Source organism: Theropithecus gelada, chromosome 12 (genome assembly GCF_003255815.1).
Source record: "Theropithecus gelada isolate Dixy chromosome 12, Tgel_1.0, whole genome shotgun sequence".
Taxonomy (NCBI): domain Eukaryota; kingdom Metazoa; phylum Chordata; class Mammalia; order Primates; family Cercopithecidae; genus Theropithecus; species Theropithecus gelada.
The window spans coordinates 47,946,432-47,958,155 of record NC_037680.1 but is presented as its reverse complement, the minus strand read 5'-3'; the positions used below and the strand labels follow the sequence as shown (position 1 = coordinate 47,958,155).

General features: G+C 38.8%; 1 protein-coding gene across 1 annotated transcript in view; it reads right to left on the bottom strand.

Moving 5' to 3' along the window:
- Positions 1 to 1,868: 1,868 nt before the first annotated feature.
- Positions 1,869 to 11,724, bottom strand: part of LOC112635989 (cytochrome b reductase 1) — a 28,647-nt gene continuing 18,791 nt past the window's right edge. The window contains exons 2-4 of the mRNA XM_025404210.1: positions 10,472 to 10,680; positions 6,536 to 6,690; positions 1,869 to 5,459 (exon numbers count right to left, since the gene is read on the bottom strand). Coding sequence (XP_025259995.1) covers positions 5,156 to 5,459; positions 6,536 to 6,690; positions 10,472 to 10,680 — 668 coding nt within the window. The 3' untranslated portion in view covers positions 1,869 to 5,155. The remainder of the gene's footprint in view (positions 5,460 to 6,535; positions 6,691 to 10,471; positions 10,681 to 11,724) is intronic.

The following is an 11,724-nucleotide window of genomic DNA, read 5'->3' as shown; positions in this document are numbered from 1 at the left end:
TTCAAACAGTCCTCTGTTACTTACAGCAATGTAAAAGGCGTGGTACCAATACACATTTTAATGAAAAATCGGACAGCATTTTCTATTGTAAACTAAAAATAAAGTCTTAACCCCACCCCTCACCCCCCACTGACTAGACTCCCTTTTGGCCAAAAGGACCCCAAAAAAGTCTTAAAAACTGCATTCCCAGCTACAATCAGAAGGGAGGTCAGACACCCTTCATGATAGCCCCTCCCTTTTGGAGTTAGGTACAACAGACCAGCATTAATGTTAAAATAGAGATCATACGACTAACAAAATGGACTCTTTATGCCAATAAAATACCAAATTATATACAGGACTTAAGGTCATATCAGATAAGGGTTAAGTCACACACCCTTACATTTCACCCCAATTCAGTGTATTATTGGTTAATGGAGCTCCTTATCTTAAAATATTCCTTTCTGTTGACTCCTTTTTTTTTTTTTTTTTTTTTTTGAGACAGGGTCTTGCTCTGTCACTTAGGCTGGAGTGCAGTGGCATGATCATGGCTCACTGCAGCCTTGACTTCCTGGGCTTAAGTGATCCTCCCATCCCAGCCTCCAGCCTCCTGAGTAGCTGGAACAACAGGCACATGCCACCACACCTAGATAACTTAATTTTTCTTTTTTTTTTCAGAGATGGGGTCTTACTTTGTTTCCCAAGCTGGTCTTAAACTCCTGGGCTCAAGTGATCTTCACACCTCGGCCTCCCAAAGTACTAGGATTACAGGCATGAGACATTGCACCCAGCCAACTTCAAATTTTCAGACAGAGCTCTATTCCTTTAACCAATTGCAAATTAAAGAGTCTGTGAATCTACCTATAAACTAAGCTTCTGTTTCAAGTTATCCCACCTTTTTGGGGCAAACCAATGCATACCTTCCATACATTGATTTATGCCTTTTCCTATAACTTCTGCCTCCCTAAAATATATAAAACCAAACTGTAATTCCGACTGCTGGGTCACACTTTCTCAGGATCTCTTGAGACTGTGTTCCCCAGGTCATTGTCACTTGTGTTGGCTCAGAATAAACCTCTTTAAAATATTTTACAGGCTACTCTCTGCCTAGGGGGCAGCACTGCTCCACAGGATCAGTCATGGTGCAGTAACACTGCCTCTTCAGTAAAGCTGTTTTCTTCCACCTCTGGCTTGCCCTTGAATTCTTTCCTGGGCAAAGCCAGAAACCTACACCGGCTAAGCTCTACGTTGGGGCTCCCCTGCCCTGCATCAGTTTCTCTAATCTCTTACTGCTCAGGAATCAGGTGGCCAGAGGTCACAAAATTTGTGACTTCCTCAGTTGCTCCTATAGATAACATCACTATTGTAGAACCTAAGATTGGTCAGGTAGCGAAGAGCTGACCCCACCCAGACTTGTGACTCATGACTTAATTGGTCCTGTGGCCCCCCTCCAGAGGGGGACTCTGCATGAGGATCGTTTTCTACACACCTATGATTGCATCCCCAACCAATCAGCAGCATCCATTCCCTTGTTCCCTGCCCACCAAACTATCATTGGAAAACCCTAACCTCTGAGCCTTCAGGAAGAGCGATTTGAGTGATAACTGCAGTCCTTCTGCTTGGCTGCTTTGCATTAATTAAATTATTTACTGTGAAAAATTTTATCTATATAAAATATTCAATATTATATATAACTATATAATATTAATATTAAATGATATTATAAAATATGTATTATATATTACAGAGTCTAGTTTTTCAGTTAACATAATCAAGAAACTGAAAAAAGACTACCTCTGCTGAAAAACAAACAGACCAAAAACCATGTTAAAGAAACTTTCACAACAATGCCTACCCCTGCTACCCCGGACAAATAGATAGCACACAAAGAGCTTCCAAAATAACTTTTATTACTATATAAAAAGAAGTCAAGAAAAAATAGATGCATATTTTTCCTACAAAATTATAAAATATTCAGGACAGTTAATATTTTTCCATAAATGCACTAAGATAAAAAGATAGAAATCTTTTCCACTTAAGGTTTTCAGGTACCTCGTAGGAATTAAAGAATAATAATTTTCTTTCTTCTACATTTTCCTGAAGACATAGCAGTTACAGTTTTCTGCTGGAGTTATCTAAAAAAGGACATACCAAGATAAATTTTCTATCATATTGAATAAAAATAGCATAAAGCTTTACTTCTTTGTGCTTTTAGATTGGCAACTGTGGTCAATCAGTGCTGCACTGGAATTTCCAACTCAGCAGGGGAAAGAATCTAATTAAAAATGACACACATTCTGTATTTTGTCTTTTAGAACACAGAAACCGCTTGTGAGTATCCCTTAAAAAGTGCAGCTTCTTTGTCATTTATTTGTAAAGTCTGAGATGTTGTTTCTAAACAGCACAGCTTACATGAAACCATGCAAGTAAAGGAAAGAAAGTGCTTTAGAGGGCAGGTTCCATTTGACACAAGCAGCACAGGAAGCCGTACACTTTTGATGACATTAATTCAAAAAGTATATTCATTTGAGTTTCTTAATAAGCACTTTGAGAGAAAAGGCTTTAATGTTGATTCAGATGAGTGTTAAAGCTTTCCTTTCTGAAATTAGATTATGGGGTAAACCAAGCCAGACTATATCTGAAGATGACAGAAGTCATAATTATTTTGAGAAATTTCAATCACTGTTTTGGAATTGATACCTAAGGCTTTCTTCTCCCTATTATTTGTGGGATTTTTAATGAGATATTTTTCTGGGGAGATGCTTAGGTAGGAAATATCAGCTTTTGAAAGATAAAGGTACAATTATCATTAGAATCAAAAGCCCATTAAAGAAGAGTCTCAAACAGAAAGGTTTTCTAGATATATTTTATATGCATTGTTTTCATAAAGATAGAAAGAAAAGAAATTCCTATAATATCTGTAAGATTATCCTCACATTAGCCCACATGAAAGATAAAATAAAGGGCTGAGATGAGGGGTGCTTAAATATTTTGCAACAGAGCTATTCTAGTGCCAAAGCCATAATTAACTTTTCACTGATAACCTGTTTCTTAGCCTATATAAAAAGGAATGGCTGCCTCAATTCTGGCAGCTTAGTCACTATCTAATCCCTTCCTCCAAAAACCCTGGAATTTTGGTACCTCTATGTAATGGAACATCCAACTTATCAAATGATGTGTGACTATGCAACTACTCCTTCTATGGCACCAAGACTGTATCATGCTCTACCCATACTGAATTTAATTGTGCTACCACTTTGTGCCAAGCAGATGGCTGGGTACTGGGGATCCTTCTGGCTCTATTACCAATTTTGGAAATAGAATTTAGTAGAGAAGAAGAGAACAGTGTTGCAGCAAGGGGATCTTGAATGGTTTTTCATGAAGTTTAAGGGATATGGTGGAGTGTGGCTTGTATTCAGTCTTTGGAAGTAATTACCAGTTACCTAAAAAGAAATCCACTAAGCACCAAAATGTTTAGTGTATTTGGTGTAGAGTTTCTACCCACATTAAAATGCTTCAGTTTAAAATTGAAGGGAAGGCAAAACAATCAACCAAAAAATGAAAAGTATCATTTCAGCATAAGCACTACTCTAGGTTTTAATTTGTCAGCCCAGAGCCCAGACAGAGATGATACTCCATGAATGAAAAGTCACCTCCAAGTCTCAATTCACTACTGAGGACCCAAAGCTCAAAATATCCCCTAAAATTCCATAAAAATCAGGAAAGACCCTAGCTATTGCCCCAGGGAAGGGCAGACCATGAGATAGGTCTCTTTTAGCTCCAAACTGAAAGTTGTTCAGCAGCTAAAATCCTGAAGAAAAAAAAAATTGCAATTAATTAACTTGAAAGCCACAGATGTGCTTGTCCAAATCTTTGTGTTACCAAGACACAATTTTAAGATCAAACAAGAATCAAGGTAGGCCATGGCTTGTTGGCAGTGGCAGGGGCCCTATGGCCTATTTCCAGGTATGGGTGGCCCCTTTTCCTTGGTTATCTGGGGAATCTGCCTCAGCAGACAGCAAAAGGTAAAAAGCATCCCCTTAACTCCACCCTACTCCAGCAATTGAGGTTTATTCAGGGGTAGGTCAAAGTAGTACAAGACAAAAATAGCATAGTGAAATGGTTAGAATCCAGACTGAGGTGCCAGGCTGCCTGCATTTGAGTCTCAGTCCCACCATGTATGAGCCGTGTGACCTTGGGGTGAGTTACTAGCCTCCCCAGCCTTCAAATCTCTCACCTGTAAAATGGGAACGGTAACAATACCTACTTCATCCTGTCTGTCTAGGGACTGAATGAGTTAATATTTGTGAAGTGCTTAGAGGAGTGTTTGGAGCATAGTAAGTGCCATGTGAGTACTTTCAAAAATAAAAATAAGAACTTAGGAAAAAGTGCTCTTTGAGGTTTGTAGGGCAGTGTATGCTACTTAAGTGTTGAAGCATATTTGCATTCTAAGAGGTTTAGCATCTGGATCATAAAGTACACCAACCCTAGGGAAGTCTTGGGGCTAAGCTCAGTTTTGGAAATTCTTCCAAGTCTGACCAGAGAAGATCTCTTCAACCACCTGCTCTAATCTATCAATACCCTAACATAAACCCTTGTCTCCAGGAACAATTTGAGCCCAAACCAGCTGGGGAGGGAGCAGAAGGCAGGCATGGGGAGAAAGGAACCAGGTGCTCTCCTAAATTTTTTTTATATACTCTCATCATGGTATCTGTGTAGCGTCATGATCTAAACCCTGTCCCAGATATTCATGATCTGATTTTAAACCTTTAGGACTGCTTTCCTTGAGTTGTGAAATCATTGGCTCCCAGAATTAACAGGAAATGACTGCATGACAACAGGCCAGGGATGCTGCCAGTTTATCCAATTAACCACTAGTAGACACATATTGAGCATCTATTCTGCACAAGGCACCGTGCTAATGCTGTGGTCCTCAACAAGATAAAGGTAACATAACCACAATTTGTATCTGCTATTATTTATATTAATCACATCCTTTCCAGTTCAGGTCAGTTCACAGGCCTCAATCAATACAAATTATTTCAAGAAATCATCCTTTGTGATTAAAGTAAATATTGATACTACATAGCCCAATAATCATATGGCTAATAGGAGAAGCTAAACTGTAGAGCTAGTTTTGAAACGTGAAGTTATATGGCTCTATCTCTACAGCATTTTACATGGTAGATCTCTGCCCAGCTTCATCAAGGGCTAAGTTTCTTTTCCTTGCTGCTACTTCATTGTTTAACTCTGAATCTGATTTGTCCATGTTGTTGCCAGAGTAGGCTGGCATGGAACCTCTTGCTCCCTGTTCAGTGCCTCCATCTGGCTGAAGAATGGTAGAATTTGGCTCCTTAGGACGTTTCCATTGCGGTCTGGTGACTATCCAAAAAATGAGGGCCCCGAACACCAGGATCAGAAGGCCAAGCGTATTTACGAAAACACCTTCTGGTGGGAAGGTACTGTATGCAGGATTTCTCCTATGAAATAAAAGATGTATCCAATTACTAACAGGATGATACAGCAACATGCAAAACAGTCTTGAATTTATCTGCTCAAATGCACACTAGTACAGTTTCAATGTAAAGTCTCAAAGCTTGCTATTAAGGAGAAATATAAATTATACTACAATTCACTCAGGAATATATAATGAAATTGATTTAAAAATAATAAATACGAAAATAATATAGGATCTGTAACACTTGTTTTGAGGCAGGTAGGGTCTGGAGGCGGCAACCTCGAGTCAATTCACACAGACTTCCTAGAACTAAACCAAAAGGAAAACCCCAACTTTCCACATCTAAGCAGCAAAACGACCGGATGCTACTCCCTTTGCAAACCCCGCTTTTCTGCATGGCAGATGGAAAATTGAAAGTATCTCTGATTGGTTGCTTTCTATAACCAATCAGACATTTGCATAGGAATGTAACTTTGTAACTCAACTTCAGCCTCTAACTGGTTGCTTTCTGCAACCAATGAAACTGACTGCGGGCCACCACTTCATTTACATGGGGTGAACACCAAGTGGCCAATGGGAAACCTCTAGGGGCTATTTGGACCCAAGAAGATTCTGTATCAGGGCCCTTGAGTGACTGCTCAGGCCACTCACACCCTGTGGAGTGCATTTTCATTTTCAGTAACTCTCTGCTTTTGTTGCTTCATTCTTTACTTGCTTTGTTTATGTGTTTTGTCCACTTCTTTGTTCAAAACGCCAAAAACCTGGACACCCTCCACCAGTATCACTTAAAATTTTAAAAAAGGATAAAACAAAAATGTATGTACACTATAATTACAATTAATATAAAAACATGAATATCAACAAGATTGAAAGGGAATGTATAGCTTCAATAGTTGTTTTGTAAGAGTAGTACAATTTGTCAGACTTTTTGGTCCTTCTAAACTTTTAGTAATATCATATTACCTATATGATATAACAGATTCTTTAAAATATTTTTTTAATTTTAATATCTAAAAAATTTTGTTACATTTTCCCAGTGAACAAGTCTTTAACATTTTATGGCTTAAGTATTACAATTAAGAAGACTATGCAACTTACAGGGAAAAAATTAGTTTCTCTGTCACTCCCATAAGTGCTGTTGCAATCACTGTTCCAAAGATGACAAGTCCAGAATAAACATGTATGGGCATGAGAAATGCTCGGAGAGAAAGCGGAGCCCATGGAAGCAGAAAGATTAAAAAACCTGAAAGAAGCTAAATACCAAAAAGTGCAAAGGTTATCATTTAATTTTAAGTTTTAAACTAATTTTAAATTATTATTTAAAAAACAACATGTGTAATATGAGAAAACCTTTCATATAGAACCAAAGGGTAGAAAGTGAGGTTTCCTCACTCCAGTTCCACTACCCAATGTAACCCCTTTTATCACCTTCTCATGGATCCTTCCAGAAAATTTACTATCCCTATACATATTGTTCCGCATCTTGCTTTTTTCCCTTAACAGAATGTCTTGGAAATCTTTTTGATATCTATACATTTATCTAATTTATTCCTTTTAATGGCTAATATCCTAAGGTATAACAATTTATTTATATAGTTCTCTGTATGGATGTTTCTGTTTGGTTTTTGCTATCCTTAATCCGACTATAGTGAACTTTCTGGTACTTATTGGTTTGTTTTTACTAATCTCCTAAGGTTGCTAAATAGGAAGGGAAGGAACAGATTTTTTAAATCACTAAAACCAAGTACATGAGGACACAGAATTTAGTGAGTTCAACCTAAAAAGCTATGTGGAAAGAAGTTGACCTTTGTTTTATGAGAAAGAAATGAATTCTGCAGAAAAGTTTTCTTCATTTCCTTGATAATTAAATCGCTAGTGGGATACATCTTTGCAGAGAAGACAGCAAGGTTCCTATATAAACTGAAGTCTGTTACGTTTTCATGGTTTTGTCACCCCACACCTTTGCCCATCAAGTATCCTCTCTTCAACAAGATAAAGATGACTTAGTGGCTACTGAATTACTGAGTTTAAAGGAACTTTTTTTTTTCCAGATGCCTATTTAGGATCTACCATCCTAGCAAAACAATTATGAAAAGAGAGGAGAGTGGGGAGAAAGCGGTAACATCACTGTTCAGTCAACTTTCTTGATTGAGATCCAAGGGCTAATGGGGAGATACTAGAAGAAGGGGGGCAGGGGGAGGAGTCCAACGCACTAATTCACACTGAGAATCAGCTCATGTGTAATACAAAATAGTAATAAATGGAAACTAATAACAAAACAATTTGTATGATTTGTCACTTTAACAGACTGCAGAGGAAAAATCATATAATCATCAGAACAGATGGTGAAAAACATTGGTAGGATTCAACTGTCATGTACGAGATGAGATGTTTTAACAAACTAGGAATAGAAGATAATTATTTTAATCTGATTATATTAGGACAGAACATGGTATAGGAACTAACAGGCTCCATTTTCAAGAGCTTAACATATAAAAGTATATTTCTTGCTCACACACAGTCTGCTTATGCTCTATAGGCATTTCAGATTAGCTCTCTTCCAAGACATGACTCGGATGCAGAAGGGATTTGTCTTACATCCCTTATCACCTATTCCTATTCAGCATTTTTCTGAAAGTCTCAGCTACTGAATTAGGCAAGAAAAAGAAATATGATGATAGAAAAAGAAACAAAACTTATTAATCACATAAGATTATAAAACAATCCAAAAGAATCTTGAGATTAATTACTAACATAAGTTTATCAAGTTTGCTAGGTATAAATTTATACTTGAGATCAGTTGCACTTTTTGTAAAGAGGCAACAAGTGAATTAATTTTTAATGATACCATTTTTAATAGCAAGGAGCTAGCAATAAGTTGGAGACAACAACTCTACAAAGAAAATATAAAGCTTTGCAATACTTTGGAGAAGGCTAAAAAAAACAGGCTCATGATAATTAGTTGGATGACTTGTATTATACAGATGTCAGTTCTCAAATTCACCTATAGATTAAGTAAAATCCTAATAGATTTTTTGGTGGAATTTGATGCATTGATTCTAAAATTTACATAGATCAAAGGGCCAAGAATAGCTAAGATTAACTTTTGTTTTCTGAAGTATATCCTAATACAATAAATTCTGTAATTTACATTTAAAAAAGTAATAACAAATGCATTTGATAGGTTGGTTTGCATATTTTATTATTTAGTTAATACCCAAAATGCCTGAATATATTAGAAATGGTTCAGAGGGTTCCCTCTTGGGGGTTCAGAATATTCCTAAATCTTCAGTGAACTTCAGTGATTCTATTAGTATCGAAGAGCAAGCTTCCTGATGTCCATGTTGTGCTTTCTGTATGAAAATGGGGTCCAAGTGCGGTGCCTCATGCCTGTAATCCCAGCACTTTGGGAGACCAAGGTGGGAAGATCATTTGAGTCCAGGAGTTCAAGACTAGCCCGGGTAACATGGCAAAACCCCATCTCTACAAAAAATTAGCTGGGTGTGGTCGTGCATGCCTGTGGTCCCAGCTACTCTGGAGGCTGAGGCAGGAGGATTGCTTGAGTCTTGGAGATGGAGGTTGCAGTGAGCTGAGATTGTGCCACTGCACTCCAGCCTGGGTGACAGAGATAGACCCTGTCTAAGAAAGAAAAAAGAAAAGAAAGGGAAAGAAAATGGGGCTCAGGGATTTAGCACAAATATATCTCCATAAATCATCATATCTTTTCTGTGGCTTACCCACAGAAACATACATTTCTCATTCCTGCTCTCCTATTTTCATTCCTAAGATTCTTTCTGTTTTCTCTCTTTTCCTGGTGTATTTTGCTGTTCCCTTATAGTTAACTAAGTGAATAGCTTATATATTTTAAGTTTTCTTTCCAAAAAATGTAATAAAAGCATTTAAGCCTATATTCCTCTGGAAACCATTTTAATTAACTCCAGAGATTTTTATTTATTTATTTTTTTTGAGATCAGGGTCTGGCTCTGTTGCCCAGGCAGGAGTGGCATAATCTCAGCTTACTGTAACCTCTGCCTCCTGGTCTCAAGGGATCTGTGCACCTCATCATCCCAAGCAGCCAGGACAAGAGGCGTGCACCACCCTGCCCAGCTAATTTTTGTGTTTTTGTTTTAGAGATGGGGTTCCGCCATGTTGCCCAAGCTGATCTCAAACTCCTGGGCTCAAGCGATCCACTGGTCTCAGCTTTTCAAAGTGCTGGGATCACAGGAGTGAGCAGTGCACTATGCCCAGCCAAGACCCAGATTTTTAAATAGGTATTCTCTTTATTGCTAATTGTTAGATCGAGCTCTCTCTCTCGCGCTCTCTCTCTCTCTCTCTCTTTCTTTCTTTTATTTGTGGAGACAGAGTCTCCCTATGTTGCCAAGTCTGGTCTTGAACTTCTGAGCTCAAATGATCTTCCCACCTCAGCCTTTGAAAATGCTCGAATTACAGGCCTGAGTCAGTGTGCCCAGCCTGATATTTCTTGATTTTACATATTAAGATATAGAGCAGAGTATAAGTTGGTTTTTAGAGAATCCAGATTAAAAGTTATATCCAGCATAGGAAATCTTGATTTCTTATTATTTTATTCTGCGAATTCTGCAATTTTGGTGCCTCCTTAGGGGAAAACAGTTATAATAGAAACAAATGTAAAGAATGTTTAGAAAACATTTGCAGTCGCTAGGCGTGGTGGCTCACACCTGTAATCCTAGCACTTTGGGAGGCCGAGGCTTGCGGATCAACTGAGGTCAGGAGTTCAAGACTAGCCTGGCCAACATGGTGAAACCCCGTCTCTACTAAAATACAAAAATTAGCCAGGCATGATGGTGGGTGCCTGTAATCCCAGCTACTTGGGAGGCTGAAACAGGAGAATCACTTGAACCCTGGAGACACTGATTGCAATGAGCCGAGATCACGGCATTGCACTCTAGCCTGGGCGGCTAAGTGAGACTCTGTCTCAAAAAAAAAAAAAAAAAAAAAATGTACAGTCTCTGAATTGTTTTTATGACTTGCTTGTAAATACACTGAATTACTGACCTGTAACAAATACCATATGACAGCTATCAGTCCAACCCAGCTGTGCAGACTGTACATATTGGGTATATTGTTAACATTGTGGTTCTCAAACACGGCCACCAGAGCGATAATTGCAAGAATGGCAGCAACTGCATTTAACCCTGCATGGATGCATTTCATCAGGAACTTGCTGCATTTCCAGGTCCATGGCAGTCTGTAGACGATGATAGCTAGGGAGAGATGAAAGGACACAGAATGTGTTTTGTTTTTTTTTTTTAATCAACACAAAACGAACAGTTTGATACACTGGACACTCCCTTTTTGAAACCTTTTTCCCTTGGCTTCTGCTTCTCCCCTCTTCCCCAAGTTACCCCTGCCTCTCAGTAGCTCCTTCTAGGGGACGGTGGAGGGGCTCCTTTGCTGGCATTTTCTTTGCCCGCAACTTGTGAATGAACCTTGGTGCCTCTCAGGCTCGGTCCTAGGGCTTTTTCTCCCTCTGGACTCCCTCTGTGGGTGATCTCATTCACTCTTTCACTGAAATGCTGTCTCCATGGCAGGGACTCCAAAATTTATATCTCCAGCCCAGAACTGTCTTCTAAGCTCCAGACCTGCATAATCCAGTGTCTTCTTGGTATTTCCATATGGTGTTTGCTTCCCAGACATCTCAAACTTATCACATCCAAAACCAAATTCCTAATATTAACAATCTGATTTATGCCTGTTGTCTCCTTTCTTCTTAAAAATGTCTTAGTTTGGCTGGGCCTAGTGGCTCATGCCTGTAATCCCAGCACTTTGAGAGGCTGAGGCAGGGGTATCACTTGAGGTCAGGAGTTCAAGCCCAGTCTGGCTAACATGGTGAAACCCTGTGTCTACTAAAAATACAAAAATTAGCCAGGCATGGGGTGGCGTGCACCTGTAATCCCAGCTATTCTGGAGGCTGAGGCATGAGAATCACTTGAACTCGGGTGGCAGAGGTTGCAGTGAGCCGAGATTGCACCACTGCACTCCAGCCTGGGCAACAGAGCGAGACCAAAAAAAAAAAAAAAGAGTCTTAGTTTGATAAGAAAAAGAAAGGGACAGAAAAACATGCAAATTTAAACCATGCAATAGAGAAATACAAATTTAAACCAAATGAGAATATCTCTACCACATATCTGAATGGCTAAACCTGGAAAACACTGAATATCAAAATGAATATACAGCTGTCAGAACTCTAATATTCTGCCGATGAGAGCTTTAATGAGAACAAACTTTGGAAAACTGGCAGTATCTAC